This window comes from Barbus barbus (genome assembly GCF_936440315.1).
Source record: "Barbus barbus genome assembly, chromosome: 11".
Classification (NCBI taxonomy): Eukaryota; Metazoa; Chordata; class Actinopteri; order Cypriniformes; family Cyprinidae; genus Barbus; species Barbus barbus.
Window position 1 is genome coordinate 19,879,139 of NC_136739.1, and position 24,735 is coordinate 19,903,873.

The 24,735-nt window shown below is 36.9% G+C and overlaps 3 protein-coding genes across 11 annotated transcripts in view; all 3 read left to right on the forward strand.

Moving 5' to 3' along the window:
• The first annotated feature begins 511 nt into the window (after window positions 1-511).
• On the forward strand, window positions 512-7,386 carry LOC306876810 (uncharacterized protein). 3 transcript variants are annotated; one of them, XM_079428220.1, is made up of 7 exons: window positions 512-569; window positions 5,255-5,315; window positions 5,419-5,469; window positions 5,810-5,871; window positions 6,326-6,356; window positions 6,481-6,634; window positions 6,860-7,386. In XM_079428220.1, the coding sequence occupies exons 3-7, from the start codon at window positions 5,467-5,469 to the stop codon at window positions 6,991-6,993; spliced, it is 384 nt and encodes a 127-aa protein (XP_079284346.1). In that variant the 5' UTR covers window positions 512-569; window positions 5,255-5,315; window positions 5,419-5,466; the 3' UTR covers window positions 6,994-7,386. The 3 variants fall into 3 exon arrangements, 2 of the variants coding, with proteins under 2 accessions (XP_079284346.1, XP_079284347.1); XM_079428221.1 differs by lacking the exons at window positions 512-569; window positions 5,255-5,315; window positions 5,419-5,469 and having other exon boundaries at window positions 5,542-5,871; XR_013784855.1 differs by lacking the exons at window positions 512-569; window positions 5,255-5,315; window positions 5,419-5,469; window positions 5,810-5,871; window positions 6,326-6,356 and having other exon boundaries at window positions 6,561-6,634; window positions 6,775-6,897.
• A 1,138-nt stretch (window positions 7,387-8,524) lies between these two features.
• LOC306876793 (COMM domain-containing protein 6-like) lies at window positions 8,525-11,513 on the forward strand. 2 transcript variants are annotated; one of them, XM_079428202.1, is made up of 7 exons: window positions 8,525-8,788; window positions 9,033-9,091; window positions 9,268-9,333; window positions 9,420-9,496; window positions 9,663-9,831; window positions 9,922-10,074; window positions 10,151-11,513. In XM_079428202.1, exons 1-7 carry the CDS (start codon window positions 8,764-8,766, stop codon window positions 10,199-10,201), a joined length of 600 nt encoding a protein of 199 aa, XP_079284328.1. In that variant the 5' UTR covers window positions 8,525-8,763; the 3' UTR covers window positions 10,202-11,513. The 2 variants fall into 2 exon arrangements, with proteins under 2 accessions (XP_079284328.1, XP_079284327.1); XM_079428201.1 differs by having other exon boundaries at window positions 8,550-8,788; window positions 9,922-10,229.
• A 295-nt stretch (window positions 11,514-11,808) lies between these two features.
• The window catches only part of LOC306877065 (TBC1 domain family member 4-like), a 34,346-nt gene continuing 21,419 nt past the window's right edge, over window positions 11,809-24,735 (forward strand). For 3 of the 6 annotated variants that reach the window (XM_079428599.1, XM_079428602.1, XM_079428601.1), the window contains exons 1-5: window positions 11,809-12,787; window positions 21,832-22,437; window positions 23,279-23,368; window positions 24,083-24,187; window positions 24,570-24,702. In XM_079428599.1, coding sequence (XP_079284725.1) covers window positions 12,386-12,787; window positions 21,832-22,437; window positions 23,279-23,368; window positions 24,083-24,187; window positions 24,570-24,702 — 1,336 coding nt within the window. In that variant the 5' untranslated portion in view covers window positions 11,809-12,385. The remainder of the gene's footprint in view (window positions 12,788-21,831; window positions 22,438-23,278; window positions 23,369-24,082; window positions 24,188-24,569; window positions 24,703-24,735) is intronic. The other 3 variants (XM_079428597.1, XM_079428598.1, XM_079428600.1) reach the window with 1 other exon arrangement.

The window sequence follows — 24,735 nt, forward strand, 5'->3', positions numbered from 1 at the left end:
GGTGACGTCATAGACGCATGCGTAGTAGAGAGTTGGTGACCAATCGCACGTGCTTTGGTCTTTCGAGAAGCATCTGCAGAAAAACGATGGATTAATTGACAGCAGTGATTGTATGTCGGTAGGTAATTCATCTTTGGAATCTTTATTTACTGTTTTGTTGTTTCAACATTTATAGTAGTGTTATCCGAAGCGTGTCGCTTAATGTTTAGCTGACATGACTTTTATGTTGAGCACAGGGATTCTCATTTTAATCGTATACTTCAGTATATAATACCATGCGGACAGACTGCAGGGCTAATGTAAAATTAATCTGATTTTGCTTGGCTAATGAATACTTATTTGTTATTGTCTTGTTTTAGATGAATGACTTTAAAAAGGGCAGTTGCCCAGTAGTATAAGGTAACCAGTATCACTGTCCTTTTTGTGAGATGTACAAAACCACATCACAACTGTCCATAGATATAAAACAAAACAGTCATTTAAAAATGTTTGTTGTCTGTATTAGGACCATATAGCAATGTGACTTCATCTTGCTGCCATCCTGGGCATCAAACCATTGGATGATATGTGTAAGTCTATTATTATGTTTAAATTATCAGTTCCCCTTAACCCTCTGGTTGTGTTCGGACTCCGGTCACGCCCGTTGTGTTGCCAGTCAAAAATGACCGGACTCCAAACAACTGCTTATAAATCTGTCATTATGCTATATTATCACCAAATATTGGATTCAATCTTTTTGTCAACTTGTTTTCTTTCATTTAGGACTGGTTTTGTGTTTCTATTTGCTTCTGATTAATCGTAGGCCTCATTTATCCGAGAGTAGGTACCTCATTTTTTGAGTGAAAAAAGCATTTTTTATGAATAATTTTCACAATATTAAACAAAAAATTATGAAAATTTGCACTGTTTCTCACACTAGTGTACTTTAATGTTTAATCAGGAAGTTTGCTTTTAATTGCTTTTATTTTGTACAAAATTGCAAAAAGTCACACTCGTGGTGTTCCCGGTCAAAAATGACCGGACTCCAAACAACTGCTTATAAATCTGTCATTATGCTATATTATCACCAAATATTGGATTCAATCTTTTTGTCAACTTGTTTTCTTTCATTTAGGACTGGTTTTGTGTTTCTATTTGCTTCTGATTAATCGTAGGCCTCATTTATCCGAGAGTAGGTACCTCATTTTTTGAGTAAAAAAATTATTTTTTATGAATAATTTTCACAATATGAGAGAAAAAATTATGAAAATTTGCACTGTTTCTCACACTAGTGTACTTTAATGTTTAATCAGGAAGTTTGCTTTTAATTGCTTTTATTTTGTACAAAATTGCAAAAAGTCACACTCGTGGTGTTCCCGGTCAAAAATGACCGGACTCCAAACAACTGCTTATAAATCTGTCATTATGCTATATTATCACCAAATATTGGATTCAATCTTTTTGTCAACTTGTTTTCTTTCATTTAGGACTGGTTTTGTGTTTCTATTTGCATCCGATTAATCGTAGGCCTCATTTATCCGAGAGTAGGTACCTCATTTTTTGAGTGAAAAAAGCATTTTTTATGAATAATTTTCACAATATGAGAGAAAAAATTATGAAAATTTGCACTGTTTCTCACACTAGTGTGCTTTAATGTTTAATCAAGAAGTTTGCTTTTAAATGCTTTTATTTTGTACAAAATTGCACAAAGTAACACTTGTCAAAAATGGCCGGCCATTGAAAGTGAATGGGGAAGAATGAAAGAAACAACTAGTGTTCAGGAGCATGTTGTGCTTGCAAACCAAGACCTTGGACCTTTGCATGTGTGGATGCATTTATACTCAAGCTATCACACACACACATACACACACACGCGCACGCGCACGCGCACACACACACACACACACACACACACACACACACACACACACACACACACCCATCCATCCATGCATACAAACTATTTTATTACACCTATTTCATCCTACCCTGAACTGCATGCAATATCCTTTTATGAATCTGATATAACTCTCTCTCACACACACACACACACACACACACACACACATGCTCAGACTGCCTTGTCTTTAGCCTGCATTGACCTCCATAATAATCTTTTCTTTCACCACATATTTTAGACTACGGAGCCCCTTAGAGCTTGTGGTGGTGGAAAGATTTCGGGGTGGGTGAAAAAAAATCGGGGTGGGAGGAAAAAATATTTTTCAAATCTTTTGCGTTCCCTCGCAAAACTTTGCGTACATATTTGCGAGAGAAAGCAAAGTTTTGCGAGAGAACGCAAACATCTTTGCGAGAGAACGCAAACATCTTTGCGAGAGAACGCAAACATCTTTGCGAGAGAACACAAAGTTTTGCGAGAGAACGCAAACATCTTTGCGAGAGAACGCAAACATCTTTGCGAGAGAACGCAAACATCTTGCGAGAGAACACAAAGTTTTGCGAGAGAACGCAAACATCTTTGCGAGAGAACACAAAGTTTTGCGAGAGAACGCAAACATCTTTGCGAGAGAACGCAAACATCTTTGCGAGAGAACACAAAGTTTTGCGAGAGAACGCAAACATCTTTGCGAGAGAACGCAAACATCTTTGCGAGAGAACGCAAACATCTTTGCGAGAGAACGCAAACATCTTTGCGAGAGAACGCAAACATCTTTGCGAGAGAACACAAAGTTTTGCGAGAGAACACAAAGTTTTGCGAGAGAACACAAACATCTTTGCGAGAGAACGCAAACATCTTTGCGAGAGAACGCAAACATCTTTGCGAGAGAACACAAAGTTTTGCGAGAGAACACAAACATCTTTGCGAGAGAACGCAAACATCTTTGCGAGAGAACACAAAGTTTTGCGAGAGAACACAAACATCTTTGCGAGAGAACACAAAGTTTTGCGAGAGAACACAAACATCTTTGCGAGAGAACGCAAACATCTTTGCGAGAGAACACAAAGTTTTGCGAGAGAACGCAAACATCTTTGCGAGAGAACGCAAAAGATTTGAAAAATATTTTTTCCTCCCACCCCGAATTTTTTTCACCCACCCCGAAATCTTTCCACCACCACAAGCTCTAAGGGGCTCCGTAGTCTAGAATATGTGGTGAAAGAAGATTATTATGGAGGTCAATCCAGGCTAAAGACAAGGCAGTCTGAGCATGTGTGTGTGTGTGTGTGTGTGTGTGTGTGTGTGTGTGTGTGTGTGAGAGAGAGAGTTATATCAGATTCATAAAAGGATATTGCATGCAGTTCAGGGTAGGATGAAATAGGTGTAATAAAATAGTTTGTATGCATGGATGGATGGGTGTGTGTGTGTGTGTGTGTGTGTGTGTGTGTGTGTGTGTGTGTGTGTGCGCGCGTGCGTGTGTGTGTATGTGTGTGTGTGATAGCTTGAGTATAAATGCATCCACACATGCAAAGGTCCAAGGTCTTGGTTTGCAAGCACAACATGCTCCTGAACACTAGTTGTTTCTTTCATTCTTCCCCATTCACTTTCAATGGCCGGCCATTTTTGACAAGTGTTACTTTGTGCAATTTTGTACAAAATAAAAGCATTTAAAAGCAAACTTCTTGATTAAACATTAAAGCACACTAGTGTGAGAAACAGTGCAAATTTTCATAATTTTTTCTCTCATATTGTGAAAATTATTCATAAAAAATGCTTTTTTCACTCAAAAAATGAGGTACCTACTCTCGGATAAATGAGGCCTACGATTAATCAGAAGCAAATAGAAACACAAAACCAGTCCTAAATGAAAGAAAACAAGTTGACAAAAAGATTGAATCCAATATTTGGTGATAATATAGCATAATGACAGATTTATAAGCAGTTGTTTGGAGTCCGGTCATTTTTGACCGGGAACACCACGAGTGTGACTTTTTGCAATTTTGTACAAAATAAAAGCAATTAAAAGCAAACTTCCTGATTAAACATTAAAGTACACTAGTGTGAGAAACAGTGCAAATTTTCATAATTTTTTCTCTCATATTGTGAAAATTATTCATAAAAAAATATTTTTTTACTCAAAAAATGAGGTACCTACTTTCGGATAAATGAGGCCTACGATTAATCAGAAGCAAATAGAAACACAAAACCAGTCCTAAATGAAAGAAAACAAGTTGACAAAAAGATTGAATCCAATATTTGGTGATAATATAGCATAATGACAGATTTATAAGCAGTTGTTTGGAGTCCGGTCATTTTTGACCGGGAACACCACGAGTGTGACTTTTTGCAATTTTGTACAAAATAAAAGCAATTAAAAGCAAACTTCCTGATTAAACATTAAAGTACACTAGTGTGAGAAACAGTGCAAATTTTTATAATTTTTTGTTTAATATTGTGAAAATTATTCATAAAAAATAATTTTTTCACTCAAAAAATTAGGTGCCTACTCTCAGATAAATGAGGCCTACGATTAATCAGAAGCAAATAGAAACACAAAACCAGTCCTAAATGAAAGAAAACAAGTTGACAAAAAGAATGAATCCAATATTTAGTGATAATATAGCATAATGACAGATTTATAAGCAGTTGTTCGGAGTCCGGTCATTTTTGACCGGGAACACAACGAGTGTGACTAGGTGAAATAAAACCCACAAAAAATTACGAAAATTCTAAAAAAATTTATGAGAAATACTTGTACCCTATGTGCGCAAAGTCAGTAAGTTTGAGTCCAATGCGATAACGTTAACTAGTATTTTCAGGAAAAAGAAAAAAAGTTTCGGGTCAATTTGACCCGAACACAACCAGAGGGTTAATGCAAGTAACACATTAAGGAGTGCAAGTTATATTTTGACATAACTAATAATTGTATCTTCCAAGAATCATTTAATACAAGTAATTTTACAGATCATGAAACCAAAAGGCAGAGAGATGTATTTGCTTGATTCATTGTATGGCCCTGGCTTCAGAGATTGCCATTATATTGATTCCTACAGGTTTTTTTTTAGATATAATATTAAGAGTTCAAAAGAAATTCAGGATTATGGTAGTTCTGTTTTATACCATACATCCTTTTGCATGCATTTTGTTTTTGTTTTATGGCTCATTTTTCATTGAAGCTTAAACTATTTAAAACTTAATCACTGTGACTGGAATTATATTTTATAGTTCAAACATAAAATAGTTTAAAGAGTGATAAATGAGCCAAGAATTTGTTTAGGGTTGTTCCACCCCAGTTTGTTTGTTGATTAGTATTTCATTATTCATTTTATTATTAGACCATTTTTGTTGACCATTAATTGTTGTTGTTTACATGCTTTGTAGAATACTTGCACAGCAACTACATCCTGGGCCATGGAAAGAGTATGGACGTGATGATCTCAGCGTAAGCACTTTTCTTGTTGCCATTACTAAATTCCATTTTAGATATTCAACCACATTTTATTTTTGAATAATTATAACATGTTTATTTCTATTTAACTCAATAGGGTGCTCCAAGGCAGAGTTGTTCAAATAATTGTGGAGTGTTTGTGTTGATGGTAGGAAGAATTGTGTTTGATAACAATAAGAAATGTTTATTTTCTTGATAGCTTTGTCAGATTGTCGTCTGTCATTGTTAATTTATTTTTTTAGTTTATGATCAAAACCAATATCCTACAAACTTTAGATATTGATGCAATCAACAAAAACATTTAATTATAGTTTATTACTATTGTTAACGTCTGTTTTGATGTAACTTACAATTAATGTTACAGTACGCATTCTATGTCGTAATGGGAGGTCACTTTGATTTTGCTGAGGTGAGCTATCAAAACTAATAATTTGGGAAAAGTTTATTCTCAAAGGGTGATTGTGATTTACATTAAGCATATTTTCCAGTCTGACATGGCTGCAGTAAGGAGATGGTGGTGCTTGCTTCTGCGAACAAATTATCCTGTGAAGTAAGTGTATTTGCAAGTACTTCCTATAAATAAAACATATTTATTAGTATTGTAGGTGAAGGAGGAGTAGAAGTAGTAGTGTTTTATCCTCTCGTCAATAATATTAATTTGCACAGTATTTGGTATTTTATGGTGATTTATTTTTATTAATTTGTTTTCCCTGTGTGGAGTAAATTCTTTCTAGGCAGTCTGTGTAGTTTACACTTTTTTTTAATTAATTTAAGATCAGATGCTGAAAGACAGCTACTCAGAAAAATGCACAAAACAAGGAACACAGGAATAACTTTAACTAAAATTGGTTTGCTACAACTAATCTGACAACTGATGATAAAATGTTCAAGTTCCTTTTTCCATAATTATTCCATGATTGATGCATGTTTCTTTCTCTTTCTTTCTTTCTTTCTTTCTTTCTTTCTTTCTTTCTTTCTTTCTTTCTTTCTTTCTTTCTCTTAAGGAGAATTGGAAATGGAACCAGATTACATAAGGTGGGAGTTTCCCTATTCCCTATATTTTCCTTTTTTTTTAGTTTTTTTTTTAACATGTTTAATGTATACTTCTTTTTTTATATTGACTAATATTACTATTTTTCTTTTTTTTTTCCTTCTACAGATGCCACCTGGCATCCTGAGGCATATCCTCATGAATGTGGTCAAAGAAGATGGAGATGTGGCTTTCTTCAGACTGTCTCTGACGTGCTGGCTTTTCCATGATGTTGTTTGTGAGGCATCATTCAGAAAAGAGGCTCATTTTGCCTGGCTTGACAGTAAGCTATTTCATTTTATTATTTTTATACTTTTACAAGTAGACAGTTTTTTAATTCTACACTACACACTACGTTTAAACAGCAAATGCATTAAGCTTTGCTCAGAACTTTTAATACTTTAAATCCCTTTCTTACAATAGGTGTTGTCAACTGGAGTGCATACTCCAGTGATTACAAGGAGATGTATCGAGTGCCATATAAACTGACCAATTGTCTTTCGTGAAGGGACTTATTTAAAGACTTCCTGCCGGGCTATATTGGAGATTGAAAGAAAGGAATCCTTCGTGGAGTTTGAAGGTTACTGCTCAGCAGACTGCTTCATCTGTGACGACAATCACAATAGCCCCAATGACAACTAGTTTGTTGTGCTATATTTAAATATAAATGGTCACTTGACTGAGAACTGCTTGATCTAAATGCTGTGATCAGTTTGTATATTGAACTTAAATTCATGTGTAATGTTGTGGGTTATTTTTTTCTTCCATGTACGTACATGTCTTGCTGACACTGATCAGCAAATTGAAGAGGAACCCTATGTACAGATCACTGTAGAAAATGAGTATAGTCATTAAAGAAGGAACTCTTACCAGACAAAATATCAAGCACACTTTTTTTGTTTTTTTTGACATCTGACAAGATTTCTTGGTGCTGTTATTATTTTTGCATTTTCCCTTGAATGTCTACTGGTATTTTAAGTTGTTTACAGAGTTTATTGTATTGTACCTTTAAGATTAAAATTACATAGAGACGTTTCTTTGACTCATTTTTGCTTCCACTCAACAGTAAATATGACCTGAATAGAATAAAATGTTCCACATACACGCATTAAAAATAATACTTGACAGTGACCTTATGCTATCAATCCATCCAATTTAGATTTAAAAGCTCTAAATCATGATATTTAAAATGAGAAATTTTAACTATTTTGCAAGAAACACGTTGTTAGTTAAACTATGAAAACTTAAGCATCACATTTGTGTAAATAATTACTTGTTCACCAATAATTACTTATTACTATCCATCAGTACTACTACACATGTTAGAACGTCATCACAATACAACATTGAGCATGCATGTCACTTAAAACCAGCGCGTGCATTATAATCAGATCGCTACTGCGCATGCGTCTATGACGTCACCAAAACACGCGCATGCGCATAACAACGTCCAGTACGTATTGGATCTGATCCAATACGTCATCGCGCTACAGGCTGCAGCGAGGACCCTCTCAACAAATCCGCTACGATATAAAACATCCAGACACGTGACTCCGACATCCGGGAGCACTGTATTTTCAAAATAAGAGCTCAGACATTACATGCATTGAATTAATATTAATAATTTGACATAATAGCCACAATATAATTATAACATAATAATAATATTTGCATTTATTTCATGTATTATCTGTTTAACTATATACTAGTCTTTCAGTTATTTTCTAAAAGGACATTTTGTAATTTTTTATGAAAAAGCACATATCATGTCAAATTAAGGAATTCTTGATATTTATTATTATTTTTAAAAATTGCTTTTTGAGATTTAAAAAGAAATTACGTTTAACATACGTATTGAAGATGTCAAACAAAGAAAGTAGACTTTACTCAATGGCATTTTGTGAGATTACATTAGATAGGATAGGGAATGGATACTTGCACTTTAAACTAGATTTCTCCTTTTTTATCTCGGACATAGGCTTGTTTTTCAGTGACATAGACATCCACATAAAAAATAAAAATATGTATGGATTAATTGAGAATTCACTTTAGATATCCAAGATGCACCTTGTTTAATATTTTTCTGAACATTTGTTTTGTTCCGATATTTCTTTTAATTTTTCTGAATTATGTTTTCATAACGCCGACAGACTGTCGGACTATTATTTTGAAAGGGAATCTTAATGAGATCTATCACTTCCGGTCTGGAAATGCTTTTACAGAAGAAGATGCTACAAACAGTACAGGACTAAACTAATTGATCGATGGTGGCTTGTCAACAGCCATTAAATCGTACAAGAAGAAGAAGAATTGATCGATGGTTTCAAAACAGTCTCGAATTTAAAGTCTCGCTTGTATCATATGGTGAATGCAGTAGTCTTATAGTAAATATTGCGCTAGTTGTTGTCGAAGATGTTAGGACTGGATCTGTCAACTGGTGAGTAGAATGTGTTACAGTTTTCTTGGATATAAAGAGCAAAGCAGCAACATGTGTTAAGTCCCGTTCTGTGAAACTCAAAATTAACCTTATATACAGATGTTATATGTATTTTTATAGAAATCATATGCAGTATAATACTAGGCGCTTTTCTGCACTGAAAATAATACATCTATATGAACAAGCACTAATAAATGATATAATTATGACAAGAGGTGACGTTTTTTATTTATTTTTTTTGCAGGTGTGGATGGTGTGGTCGAAAAAATTGAAAAACTCCCCATAGACGTGTTTGCAGAAACGGTACGATGTGTAATTACATGGTCTGGCCATGCAGTCTATAATTGGAAGAAAAATATTACAAGTTTGTGCTACACATCACAGATCATACTGACAAATTATCATAGTAGTAATTTAGTGAATGTACTATTTTTAAGTGTTGTATTGACTGTTCTGATACTCGTCTTTTCATTTTCCAGCTTCAGTCAATCCTGGTTCACCTTCAGGATCAGAACAGAGCAGTAGATTTGATTGAAACTTGTGATGTAATTTCTACATTCCTGTTAATATACTATAAATTAAGCATGCATGTACCTGCTTTTTATTGTCTTTGCAATGCTTTCCCTAACAGAAATTTCACAGAGTTGGGCTAGACCTTGATCAGAAAGCTGTTCAAGATATTATAAAACTGATGACATACTATTTTAGGTACAGTATTATCTTTCTAAGTACAGACTGTTATTTATGTGTATGTAAAAAGGCTTTTTTCAAATCCCCTTTGCATACACTTCTCATACACATGGAGCCTGTCAGTTTGTCTTGTTTGATATGTGTCTGTTGCATTTGATTTTATGAAAAATGTTTATTTAATCAGGTTAGCTGCAAAGAGCAATCTCAGTGCAGATGTCTTGGTCAGTAAACTGACTGAATGCAGCAGCAAATGGTCCAAACCAACTCTACAGTTGGTGCACCAGCTATGGACTGAACATGGTGCTCTTCTACATGCACATCAGGAGGTCCTGACAATGGCTAGTATTGGACAGGTGTGTCACATGATTCTTGCTTATAGTGTAAACATCGGTCAACCACTGTTCTCCGTCAGGTTGTTGATATCAAAGCTTCTTCACGCTTAGCTTGCAGATATCCAGTGGAAGCTTGGAATGGCAGTGAGCTCAGATACCTGCAGGTCCCTCAACTCCCCGCTCCTCTCTGTTCTGATCAAAATTGCGGACACGTCAGGAGAGATGTCATATAAATCCTTTGAGATGACAGTTCAGCAGTTTCAGGTATGGAAGAATGCATTTTCCTCGTTTCATTCAACTGTCCACTGCTGCAATTAATCGTTCTCTTTGTGTCCCTCAGAACTTCTACAGGCAGTTCAAGGAAATGGCCTCTGTTTTAGAGACGGTTTAATATTTTTCTACAAGCGATTTTTTTTTTTTTTTTTTTTTTTTTTTTTTTTTACAGCAGTGATTGTGAACCATATTGTCTATGACCAAATATTTACATACAAGTAGACAATTTAACATTTTAACAATGTAAATTTGTTGAATTTTGCACTGAGCTTTTATTTTTATTCTACTGTTACAGTAGCTACAAGGTTAACATTCTTACTTTATCATAATAAATAATGGCATTATGTTAGAAAATGTCAGATTTCTTGTTTTTTCCCCTCATCATAATAATCATCATAAATTTCCATTTGTCATTATTATTAATCTTCATAATTGTCTTCAGTGCCCCAATTCTAATTGTTTTTCCACTTTCAAATAACAAATAACACTTATGAGGTGCTCAAGAACGTGAATTTCTTTCAAAAGTGGAAAACACACTTTTTCATTAATAAAAATATTTGCCAAATACATATTTTGTATTTGGTTTATAAAAAAGTAAAATAAAAAAATGTAAACACTTTTCAAATTTGTCAGTTGTTGTATTTAATAAAAATATATTAATATGAATTAACTTAAGGTTACAGAAGTTCAAATGACAGAAGATGTATCTGCAGTATACAATATTACTACGTGTATTGCGTACTCTGTGCAGTATGCTGTATTCCACAATGCAATGTGCTTGACCTCCAGTTTGACTAATAAACTGGATTGAAATCCAGAGGTCACTGTTTGGCTGGCTGCCTGTGCTGGTAGATCTTTATAAAAGCAAGTTTCTCCATTCATGGTCATTACAAGTAGTTTTATTTTATACTAATAGTCGCTTTGGATAAAAGCCGCTGCTAAATGACTAAATAATAATAATAACAATATGAAGTAATGTTAGTATTTGATTCGAAATATGTACATTTTACAGTATATTCCATCAAAATCCATTATATTCTTTGCGAGACAGCAGAGGGCGCCGTTGAGTATTATAATTTTTTTTGTACAGTAGGTTACAATTTTTTTATAAAAACGTGGCAGTGGATGTGTGATGATGCGTTTCCAGTTCACTATCCTTGCAAGAGAGCACTACACATGCAGTATTTAATATTATTAAAAATATTGCTCAAATTCATCTTCACATCCATAGGATACCTTTGAATTCACATAGAATTGTACAAGTGTGTTCACCCTAAACCTCACCCTTTACTCGCTAGAAATGTAAAGAATGCTTTGTCCACAGTAAAGTGTTTGGACTGAGTGCAGTGTTTTGTGTATTTTGTGTTCATATTCCATGTATGGTTTGAGTTTAAATAAAATTGGCTGGTCGTAACACGAGGCAAAATACCAATTTTCTTATGTATGTATGTATATGTGTGTGTGTGTGTGTATGATTTTATATACTTTAGATATATAAAATATACTATAGATCCATTTTCATAACTGGGGTATGTTGTCACAAAAAGTCAGCCCATGAACGGTGTATATAAAGAAGCTGACTTTCAAATATATTAAATATTCCTTGGAGTAAAACGTGTGAGAACTAGCTCTAAAACGTTTAACTCTTAATTTGAGTTGACTTGCTTTCCTCAGTCAGGCCAGTGCCGTGTGTTACCATAAGACAGGGGAGCCAGAGATCCACACACACACACATATAAGTGAACGCCTCTCCTATGGCTGCTGCGGCCACTCCTCCTGGATCAACAGCACTCTGTTCTCCAACGCCGTTAAATGACACAGTAACGACTGAAAAGTGATGTTCAACGACTTTAAAGGACTCCATCTGATCTGCAACTTCACGCAGGAGGCGTCTGTCGGCTGAGGCGTCTACAATCTGAAGCGCTGGGACTCGAGAAATCTGCAGGAATAAAACGCGCCTCCTTCAAGCAGCAGTGTCTTTATACACGCACGCGAATCGCCTAACTTCATATTGGGATTATTCGAGCTCTCAAACCCTTTGAATGGATGTTTTCATCTTTAAACAGTGATCTGACCTTGGAATAAAAGATAAAATCGTCGCTGCATCTTAAAAGCCATTATTTTTGTACTTAAGCTCTCCAGGACACACGATCTTTGCGCACTTATGACTAAAGCGTGAGTGATGTTTCCAACTGCTTTCACACAATATTGACCCGTGCATGTATGTTTTTAGGCATTTAGAGAGGCATTATAAAGACACTGAGTTGTTGCATAAAGCAACTAAAGTCTTTGTCCCGGAGCGATGGAGGGACAGGATGGAAAAGGGAATAGTGACAGTAATCAAAAGGCAGACAAAAGATTTGCGCTCTGGTACATGGGCTGGTCGTCTCTGGACACGCGGACCACGCTGCCCATGCTGCCCTGGTTGGTGGCGGAGATCCGGAGGAAAAGTGAGAAGAACGAGTCCGGTCCCGCACAGGCCAGAGAAGTTCAGCTTTACCTCTCGCCTCCTCTGATCCGCTGTGTGCCAGCAAACAGCAGCAACCCGTCCGTGTTCATATTCGAGCACAAAGCACAGTTTATATCCAGGTTTATCCACAATAGCCATGACTTGTCTTATTTTGCCTACCTTATCAGAAGTCAACCCGATAACCCCGAGTCTGAGATGGCATGCCATGTGTTCAAAGCATGTGATCCAAACCAGGTATGTAGCCGATATGGCCACTCATTCAACTGTTAAGTGTTTTATATGTTAAATATATTGATCGAAAACACAGTGGTTAAAGTTTATAAAGCAATCTTTTCTGAGATTTGGATTAGAGGTGAACAGGTTATCGGTATCTGCAGTACAGATCAATAACATTATTTGACGTTAGATTTTCACGGATATTAACACTTTTTTGCAACTTAAATGGTTATATATTCTTAAATATTTTGTATATTATCCATCCATCCATCCATCCATCCATCCATCCATCCATCCATCCCCTGCACCATGACCAAGGAGCAAATTACTATCATTTTGTACAATTATTTTTTTAGAGGGCCACATGGTACATTGACAAAAATAGAAGTGGCTTGGAGAGATCTATTTATCTGTCTGTCTATAACACAAATTAGAAAAAAGTGAACTTCATTCCATATATATATATATACACACACAGTGGGTACGGAAAGTATTCAGACCCCCTTAAATTTCACTCTTTGTTATATTGCACCCATTTGCTAAAATCATTTAAGTTCATTTTTTTTCCTCATTAATGTACACACAGCACCCCATATTGACAGAAAAACACAGAATTGTTGACATTTTTGCAGATTTATTAAAAAAGAAAAACTGAAATATCACATGGTCCTAAGTATTCAGACCCTTTGCTCAGTATTTAGTAGAAGCACCCTTTTGATCTAATACAGCCATGAGTCTTTTTGGGAAAGATGCAACAAGTTTTTCACAACTGGATTTGGGGATCCTCTGCCATTCCTCCTTGCAGATCCTCTGCAGTTCTGTCAGGTTGGATGGTAAACGTTGGTGGACAGCCATTTTTAGGTCTCTCCAGAGATGCTCAATTGGGTTTAAGTCAGGGCTCTGGCTGGGCCATTCAAGAACAGTCACGGAGTTGTTGTGAAGCCACTCCTTCGTTATTTTAGCTGTGTGCTTAGGGCCATTGTCTTGTTGGAAGGTAAACCTTTGGCCCAGTCTGAGGTCCTGAGCACTCTGGAGAAGGTTTTCGTCCAGGATATCCCTGTACTTGGCCGCATTCATCTTTCCCTCGATTGCAACCAGTTGTCCTGTCCCTGCAGCTGAAAAACACCCCCACAGCATGGTGCTGCCACCACCATGCTTCACTGTTGGGACTGTATTGGACAGGTGATGAGCAATGCCTGGTTTTCTCCACACATACCGCTTAGAATTAAGGCCAAAATGTTCTATCTTGGTCTCATCAGACCAGAGAATCTTCAGGTGCTTTTTAGCAAACTCCATGCGGGCTTTCATGTGTCTTGCACTGAGGAGAGGCTTCCGTCGGGCCACTCTGCCATAAAGCCCCGACTGGTGGAGGGCTGCAGTGATGGTTGACTTTTTACAACTTTCCCCCATCTCCCGACTGCATCTCTGGAGGTCAGCCACAGTGATCTTTGGGTTCTTCTTTACCTCTCTCACCAAGGCTCTTCACCCCCGATAGCTCAGTTTGGCCGGACGGCCAGCTCTAAGAAGGGTTCTGGTTGTCCCAAACGTCATCCATTTAAGGATTATGGAGGCCACTGTGCTCTTAGGAACCTTAAGTGCAGCAGAAATTATTTTTTTTGTAACCTTGGCCAGATCTGTGCCTTGCCACAATTCTGTCTGTGAGCTCTTAAGGCAGTTCCTTTGACCTCATGATTCTCATTTGCTCTGACATGCACTGTGAGCTGTAAGGTCTTATATAGACAGGTGTGTGGCTTTCCTAATCAAGTCCAGTCAGTATAATCAAACACAGCTGGACTCAAATGAAGGTGTAGAACCATCTCAAGGATGATCCGAAGAAATGGACAGCACCTGAGATAAATATATGAGTGTCACAGCAAAGGGTCTGAATACTTAGGACCATGTGATATTTAAGTTTTTCTTTTTTAATAAATCTGCAAAAATATCAACAATTCTGTGTTTTTCTGTCAATATGGGGTGCTGTGTGTACATTAATGAGGAAAAAAAATGAACTTAAATGATTTTAGCAAATGGCCGCAATATAACAAAGAGTGAAAAATTGAAGGGGGTCTGAATACTTTCCGTACCCACTGTGTGTGTGTGTATAAATAAATATATATATATATATATAATGTATGTGTATATATATATATATATATATAAATAACATGCATTGTATTAGGGAAAAAATAGACTTCATTCCTTTGACCCCCCTCCATTTTTGTAATTCAATTTTATAATTTACAAACATGAACTTTCACAATGCTTGTGCCAATGCACCCTGACATTTAGTTTGCTGTATGATTGACAAGTCTTTGTCAGTTGGATAAATGCCAGTATGTAGGGCACCATTGTGCCAGAGGAATTAGATTTACAGAGCATCATGTAAAGACGGGTCAGATCTCTCCTGGCACATGCAGAGGAAGGATTAATCAGATCAGCCAGACAATACACACTTAAAATATTGAACCCCCCCCCCCTCCTCCCGCTCCTCTGCTCGCTAGCTGTCATACTGCCTTGAAACAATAATAACAACCTTGATGCACTGCACTTACATCTGAGTTCTCGGTTTCATGGTATTGATTAGAGATCAGTTGTAATGTGAAACTAATGTTAGTCTGCTGCTGAGTTATATTTGAGACGCCTGTTCAATGCACTTCGTTGGTGTGAGTGAAACATGGATTTAAGCATACACGTGTGTTTATGCAATGATTTGCCATGCATTTTATTACGCATTTACAAACATATATTTTTGTTGCTCTGTGAATTTTAGTTGAAAAATAATCCCTTTCTTTGCACTTACTACATTATTAAATGCTATTTGTACTATTGTTGGACAGCTCAGAGGTAAAATTTCTTAGAGAAGTGAATGTGAGGAAGGGAAAGTTTCTGGTGTCCTGTGAGTGCACGTTGAGCTCCTGAGGCAACATTCATCACCGTCATGTGTTATGCAAGAAAAACTGGCTGGATAGCAACATGTGCTTAGATGGTCCATGAGGAATGTGTCTTAGCTCACGTCTTAAGATGGCTGCTGGCTCATTTTGAAGTGCTACCATGCACTATAGTCTGTCCACAGTGTTCAGAGACTGACTTGGCTGGCATTTTGCCATATAATATCTCCTACTCCTAATGCAGCCCGATCAATCCTTTGCAGATGCCTGCAGATAGACATAGTTCAACTTTTAATGCTGTGGGGGAACCCACTGGTCCCTTATTTATAACTCTACCTTCAGCATGGAATAGCCCACCCAGAGTAAGGTTATGTTTCCTTTCATAATGATATACTATGTGCACGCAGATTCCTGGCCTTATTTTACTGATAGAAATGAAAGGAAAGCATTATCTGTGATTATATAGTAGTATGTTGTTTATGCTGTGGGCAAGAAAAAATGGCTGGGGTCCCTCTGATGCATTTTGTTCATTGTTTATGTATTTTAAGATTGGGCTGTTTGTTTTGCGGTTTGGAGCGATCATCAAAGTATGAAGCAAAATCAATGTTGTACAGGATATAACCTACTTAGACCTCCAAGTCAGCTTTTCAGAATACAGTACAGTGTCCTATTTTATCCAGCTGCCCTGAATACCTTCCTGGTAAGCATAATTAGAATGACTCCTGGCATGCCAATCTATATCCAGTACAGGATTTGACTGGTGATTTGAGTTTCCTTATGTCTTAGACTATAGCGTGAATTGTGTTTGGTACCGTTTCAAACTAGCGGGTGCTGGAGGTTCACAAAAATTGGATCGAAATAAAAAGATTTTGCGCAGTATATTTTTGTGGCTGTCAAGGTTCATTTGTGCTTTCTAAAGACTGGTCAAATCTCAGAAGTTTACTTTATTCTTTATTTCTTTTGAAAGCAGTTTTTATCAGTGTAGTGGAAAAAGTAATTATAAACGTGTTTTCACATGAAATTATGTAGCTGATTTTATATTTTACGAAGGGGTTCCTTTGCATGGGGAGCTTCATATTTTGAGGTCCATGTCATCAGGAACATTAAGAACTTCTGATTTACATTAAGTAATTCAGTTGAGACTGAATGAAGCTTGACCTTGGGCCCTGCAAGACTGAAAGTGCAGAATCACAACCATTGTAGTATTTCGTAACTGAGCCTGCCTTCAAATATTCATTTAAAAAAATCCTCATAAATAAATAGTGAACTTGCTTAAAACATGAGCCATCTTTCTGCGCTCTTTTCTCAGTTTTCAATCTTACTTTATGTGGCTTGACTGGTAAGTTTCTAAGACGCCTTCAGTGCTTTTTGCATTTTATATCTTAGTTTTTAAACAGAATTCTTATAAATTCTTATCAACCGTTTAAATGTAAGGTCACGGCAGCACATTGAGGAAATTTTGCACATTCTTTAAATCACAAAAGCAAAAATGGTAATAACCTTGTGAAATAGGAGGTCATATGCACTAATCAGTGGATTTGAATTTCATCAATTTTTAATGAAAAGCAGGAATTTCTTCAGGAAGCTCTTTGTGTTTAAAGAGAACATGTAAAATAATCAGTTTAAACTATTAATCATCCACACAGCTTTGATGCGTAAATCAAAGAGGTTTAATTTTCCTCAGCTGGTTTCAAGTCTCTGTGCAATACATGTCTTAAAAAGCTTTAGCCATACTCCGTAGCCTAAAAATGTTTGAACAATTATCTGCTCTTGAAAAATGTATGAATGCCATTGCATTAGATTACATCATATAAACCCAAGTGGCATATATCTGTAAACATCAGGATGCTTGACAGCAGCAGTTTGTTTTAAATTGTAAAAGAATATATATATATATATTGTTCAGAATAATAACAACGCATTTGGACATTTTCTGATTGTCAAACAGTAGTAAAATGTTCATAGTTAATGTAATGAACTACACCTGTGCTTAATGTGCTAGGACACCTGTGTCTTAAAGGAACATGCCACTATTTTTGAAAATAGGCTCATTTTCCAGCTCTCCAAGAGTTAAACAGTTGAGTTTTACCATTTTCGAATCCGTTCAGCCGATATCCGTGTCTGGCGGTAACACTTTTAGCGCAGCTTAGCATAGATAATTGAATCTGATTAGACTGTTAGCATCTCGCTCAAAAATGACCATAGAGTTTCTATATTTTTTCCTGTTTATAACTTGACTCTTCTGTAGTTACATCGTGTACTAAGACTGACGGAAATTTAAAAGTTGCTATTTCCTAGGCCGATATGGCTAGGAACTATACTCTCATTCCGGCGTAATAATCAAGGAACTTTGCTGCCGTACCATGGGTGCACCAGGCGCAATATTACGCAGCGCCTGAAAATAGTCCCCAGCTAGGTAATTATGATATAGCTGGGGACTATTTTCAGGCGCTGCGTAATATTGCTATTTTCAAGATGGATCTCACTGCAGAACACAAGATCCAGGGGGCGAGATTGGATCCAGATCCAACTCGGCGATTTCTGTGATCGTGGCTCCTGATCGGTGCTCTTATGTCGCACAGTGAGAGCGATTCAAAGACGGCTGTTTTCACGATCTTGCGACCTACAATACAGAGCATGATCATCGCACAGTGTGTTTACTGCTACGATCCACGTTTACTGACCAACCAATAAAAATGTGACATGAAATCATCGCGGCATGGCGCTAAAACATAAAACCGCTTACCTCAAGCTCTTATCCCTTCCTCTTTCACCGTGTCCACTTTTTTTCAGCACACACAAAAACTACAACTGCTAAAGTGTGATTTATCATGCTCTTTTTGTTTACCATTAGCGCGTGCTGATGACGTTTTATTCTTTTATAGTAACGTTGTATTGTACGAGTCAATAGGTGTCTTCATCGTACAGTCTACCCGCACGTTGTAGCCAAGTTTATTAGATCGATGTCGCACAGTGTGATCTTATAGGATTGCTAAAATCGTCAGTGTGTTTTGGGCTTTACTTTCATCCTTGCTTGTTTGGTTCAGTGCAAATAATTAATTAGGCTAAATGTTGTTCTAGCGTCATCTTGCAATTAAATAATTCAGACCATTTAGGGGTTTATAAAACAGTGTCTTTGATTTCTAGTGAGGTCATTGAAGTTTCTTGCTAATGTGACAAATGGTTTCTCTCTTTTTCTTGCACACTGGGCTTGCGTCCTAAAAACAGCACTAGAATGCATTGCCTTTCCACTAACCAGCTTGAATAATCTGCCAAAAGCAGATTTCTTTTATCTGATAAACTAGGTAGTTAGAGACTTTATGGAAATCTCTGAGTGTTCCTGTGAAATAAGTCACTTGTCAGTTGAAAACAAGCAGCCACACCCTTTGTGCTGCTTACACAGGCAGCCCATTGCAGGAGACGATTGCTTGAATGATTGTTTGCTTTTCCTCCTGATCTCAAGGAGCCTTTTCTCCCAGCTGCACTGTGATTTTTCCACAAGTTAGCCTTGGGGTTTTAATTAAATGTTTGCATTAAACTGAGCCATATTTACTGAGAGACGTGCAGTGGACCACAAAAGTCTTAGTTGTCTTAATTTTTACTCCAGACTCCTTGTGAAGATCTTGCAATAACTGCATAAAACCAATTGCAGAGTAAAGAAAAGTGCTGCCTGCCCATGCAGAACTTGCTGCTACAATGCTGGCCTGTTCTGAGTGGTTGCCAGGGTGTTGCTATACGGTTTCTAAGGCATTCTGAGTGGACTATAATATGGTTTCCTGGATGGTTACTTTCCCGGCCTCAAGTTTCTGGTTCTATTTATAATTCAGGTCCATCCTATGCTTTTGCACACTCTTTATTGTCAGCTAGGTAAACATTAAGACATTGCTTTGAAAAATAATATCACATTTCTTCTCAACAAGCCACATCTTAAATATCAAGTTATGTGCTGAAATGTAATATGGTGGGTTAGGTGGTTTTGTTGTGCCTGAGAACCCATAAAAAAGATTATTTATATTATAGGTGTAGTTCCATGCCAGTTATTTCGGAAAGCAATGTGTCAAATGTCGTTTACAGATGTTTGCCTCTAATGTGAAAGTTTTCATGGGTTTCGGCACATTTGACAAACATACCTGTCTTTATCTTTGTAAAGAGAGACCAGTTTGCACAGTGTGCAGTTATGTTTGGCTTACTCTCTATTACTGCCTTGAACAAGTAATCCATGTGACCTTGGTATGGCACCTTGTATTTCAAGCACTCGGTTGCCATTATGAGGCTTTAGTTCCTGGAATATTTGTTTGTATTCGACTGGATTTTTGTTCACACTACTGCTTTGCGCTCTATGTGCACTTTGCAACATGCTAATGTGTCTCAGAGCTTGGTGTGTTTTTCTTTGAAGGAAATGTCACCTTCATTTGAACAATGACTGAAACTCTTTTTTTGCTTTAACAGATTCTTGTTAAAGCATCATGTTCTCCACTGTTTGTTTTCTTTAATGTAGCTACAGGGATTTACAGTTTACAGAGTCTCAGAATTTAATCTTATACCAGGCTTGTGGTAGTCATGTAGATCAGGCCAGCCAATCATGCTCTTCCAGTCTAGTCTGAGCGGGCCTAGTGTCTGTTTGAAGACTGTGGAACTTCATTTCTTTTCACCTTCAGTCTTGCTGGCACCAGCCCAATTCTGTCACCAGACTCCTTTTTTTATTCTCTCAACAAGACGTGTCTAGCTGATAAATCAGTTTTATTTAATGTTGCCACAACCTTGGCAACCTTGGAGAGACTTGGCAGAATATTTCTGAGCCAAGCAAAGACACAGAAGATCATGGTCATAGTATATTTTGAGGTATATCTGACATTCACACCAGATTTTAACCCACAAATATGAATGCAGAGTTGAGTATGAACAGTAGGGCTCTACCAAAGTTAAGAGGCTACTGAATAGTCCCTGCCAATAATTCTATTGATCCCAGCTGTAGCTAAATTTAATAAAGCTACTGAATGTAATTCATGCCATGTTTTAATTTTTAAAATTAAGTTTTATTTCCCATAAAAAGTTAACTTAAGTGTTTCAAAGGACTCTGTCTAGCTTGTGACTCTGCATGGGTTGGGAATTATCTAAATGCTGCTTAAGTTCTGAACCCAAACTGCTGTAAATCAGGACAGTAAATCTTTACTGTCCTGTGCCTTTCACTGAGGAGCTACATAAAAAAAAAGCTAATTAGAATCTCAAGTTTTCCAAAAATGGTGCATCAGCAAAATGTATGGGTTGAATTGACAAACTATTCATAAGAATGAAATTCTTCTTAACTCACATTTTCTTTTCTTCCCCCCACCCCAAACTTAAAGTTAGAAAATGTGTTTGAAAATGCAAAACGTTCTTTAGAATGTTCGTATCTGTTTTCTCAGTATTGTTGTGAAGACAAAAAATTTCTGAAAAAAGGTTATATCCTTTTAAAGTTCGGACAGTGTCCACTGTGTCTTAAATCTTGAATTTTAGAAAATATGTACTTATCTAAAATATTTGATAATGTCTTAAGAATTTTTCAAGAATCAAACTTACAAACCTCTTACAGTTTATCCTATAAAAAGTCTTAATCAAATTTTTGTGATTTTAGTTTTTTTTGGAGTTTCTCAGCTGTATAAAACATGCGTGTAAGATTCTGGAAAGAAAAACATGAATATACAGTGCATAGGATTTCTGATTATTTTGCGTGTATAGTGTTACTGATTTGAAAAAGTCTCAACCACTGTTTAAATAAAACCTATGCCCTTGCACCTAGTTTCAAATGATTTTTACTGATGTTCAGGCGTACAAAAAAAAAGAGAGATCTGCTTTTCTTAGCTTCAGGTTTCATTCTAACTGATCGAGAGTAGTATCAGATACCAGAGAGGAGGCCCATCTGATAGATTTATATCCATCTGGCTTCTTTAATGCATGCTCAGGCTCTTCAGCTCTTTTTTTTTTTTTCTGACATTGCCAGTCTGCCTTGGCCTTTGTATTACTGATTCCTAAATAGTTCCTCAGGGGCTGAACCTAGTTAGTTATGCAACTTGCATGTCTCCCTGCAAAAGTTTAACATAAGCCTTTTTATGGACGTTTTGTCCTTGTTTGCCTTTCAGTGTGTTGATTTAGTATTTTTATTGTTGATTATAATTTCTTTAAACTGCTCTCCAGGTGCCTGAGGTTATTAGCAGCATTAGACAGGTGTCCAAGGCTGCTCTTAAGGAGGAAAGCAAGCCCAAGCAAGAGAGTGACGAGTCTTTCTACAACTCCCAGAAATTCGAAGTGCTGTACTGTGGAAAAGTGACAGTCAACTATAAGAAAGCCCCTTCCACGCTGATCGACGACTGCATTGACAAATTCCGCCAACATGAGATTGAACGTAAGCGTCTGCGGCTCCTCAATGGCCAGCGCAGCTCCACCGAGGCCCCAGTGGAGTTCATTGTGGGTGACGACCCTCTAAGCTCCTCCCTTTGTGAAGTCGATGAACCTGAGCCCAACCTAAATGAGGAAGAACTGTCTGAGGTGGGCAATGGGAATCTGGACATGACTAGCTCATCCAGTACCGGCAGCCTACTGGGGACCTTTCCTGAATCTATCTTGGAGGACTCAGGTTTTGCAGAGCAGCAGGAGATTCGTACTCGCTGTAATAGCCTGGCAGGTGGCCTACAGAAAAGGCCCAGAGAGGTGGGCAAGGGGTCGGCACGTAGGAGACACGCTAGCGCGCCCAATAATGTGCAGCCGTCTGATGCTGACAAGAATCGCACAATGTTATTCCAGGTACTACATGCAGAAACACGCTTACTTTTAGTCTGTGAATTCATAAACCTTGACAGGTGACTCAAAAATGGAAATTCTTTCATTGATTCATTGACTCACAAATGCACCTTTCTAAATTGTTTGCTAGGCTACTGAATAATGTCTTTAGCCATTGGCTATTTCACTCACCCGTTAGGCTAATAATAAGTTTACAGTTTTACTGCATGATGTGTTAATATCTTCAGGTCGCATACACTCTAGGTTCTAGAATACTCTGCCTTAGTGTTTGACAGGAAATAATGCGTAATCTCATTTCAGGGCATGGGAAGAGCCGTTTTAAATTTAAATAGACACAAAAAGGAAATAAATAGTTAACAAAATGTATTAGCCAATGGGCATTCTGTTGCCAGTGTGTGCATAGAGGGTTGATGGGAGTTCAGAACAACTTTGGAACACATTGACTTTCATTTTCTGAAACACAATAATGTTATTAATGCTCCATGTTGGGATGAACTATCTCTTTAACCATTAAAACAGGCCTACGCATGCAAATGTCTTCTCTTTGATAGGTGAAGCGCTAAATTTAGCTAATTAGCATGCATGAAAGTCATGCAGTCACACGTTTTCCTTTTAAACATTTTTCAAGGATAGGTGTCTCTATGGTCATTTGGTTAAAAAATCAGTTGCGGCTTCTGCGACCTTGATGATAAGTAGAATAGTTTTTATGCAAATACTACTATCAAAAAACACTGCATGCTGAGTTATCAGTTATCGGACATGTAGCTTGATATTTTTTTGTTTTTGTTCCTGCTGCTTCTTTCTCAATAAACAAAGTATGCTCTGAAATGGCTCTTTTGTGCAGGTTGGACGGTTTGAAGTGAATCTCATTAGCCCTGACACTAAATCTGTGGTTCTGGAGAAGAATTTTAAGGATATCTCACCCTGTTCACAGGTCTGTGTGTGTGTGTAAGGATTAGGTTTGTTTGGTTTTAGACATAATCTCTTTCTCCCTGTCATATTTTATGTCACCATATGTTATCACAGTGTTATTCAAAACAAGTACCAATCTACTGACGAGGTTTTGTACCAGATTTTTTTTTTTTTTTACAAATTTACCTTTAGAATATTTGTCTTGATTTTGAAATTCTCATAAAAAGATCAAACACTAAAAACATATTTCTTACAGTTTTCTTAGTCTTATGTAAAAAAATGGATGTTTTACATGTTTACACTGAAGTGATCCTAATATCAAGGCAAGAAGTCACTCAATTTCATGTTATTTTACTATAGTTAAGGGATGTTTGTAGGCATTTTTATTTGGTTAAATCACTGTAAAACACATCTTTAAATGCTTATTGGGTTCATTGTTGTATAACACCAATGTTCAGTAAATAACAATTCTGTGTATTACCAATAATAATCACATTAAACAATTCTTGCGACAAGTAGTTTATTAGACTAACTCTAAGCTGTTCACTGTTGCCACACAATGTAGCAACTTGATGCAATAATTTGAATTTCAATTGATATACACTTCAGATTTCAGAGGCAGAATCATTTGTTTTATAAAGTGAATAATTTTGCTGCTCTATGTTGTTGTTGCATTGTGACTTGCAGCTCCATATAGTTATTTATCGTTCACAGGTGCTGTTTTTTGTGCCTGCAGGGTGTAAAACAGACAGATCACTTTGGCTTTATTTGTCGGGATGTGGTGGAGTCTGGCCCAGCCCAGTATGTGTGTTACGTATTCCAGTGTGCTAGTGAGTCTCTGGTGAGTCCTGACCTGCTTGCAGCACCTGTTGTCACCACACTGATCAATTATTTATCCTAAGCTACAAGGGAAACAATGACTCTCCCTTGCCTATTTTGTGAATATTGCCTTTAGTATGCTGATTTCTCTGCGAGCTGAATGCCACCCAGTGGATGAATAGAATTAGACCTATGCTTTTGCACACAATGTACAGAAAGATTGTCACAAAAAAATGACACTTGAGACAACTTCACAAATTAAACAATGTTTTATTATTAAATAATAATTTTCAGTGTAAGTCTATTACTGTGTACGTTTTTCGCTTATTGAATCAAGATGATTTTTTTACTGACAACAATGTATTTGATCACATTTTTTTTTTGTCTGCAAATGCTTTTCACAGGTCGATGAAGTAATGCTCACCTTGAAACAAGCCTTTACCACAGCAGCAGCTCTGCAGAGCTCTAAGAACCAAATCAAATTGTGTGAAGCTTGTCCAATGCATGACTTACACAAGCTCTGTGAGAGAATAGAAGGTACAACCACCAGCTTCCATCAACTCACTCAAT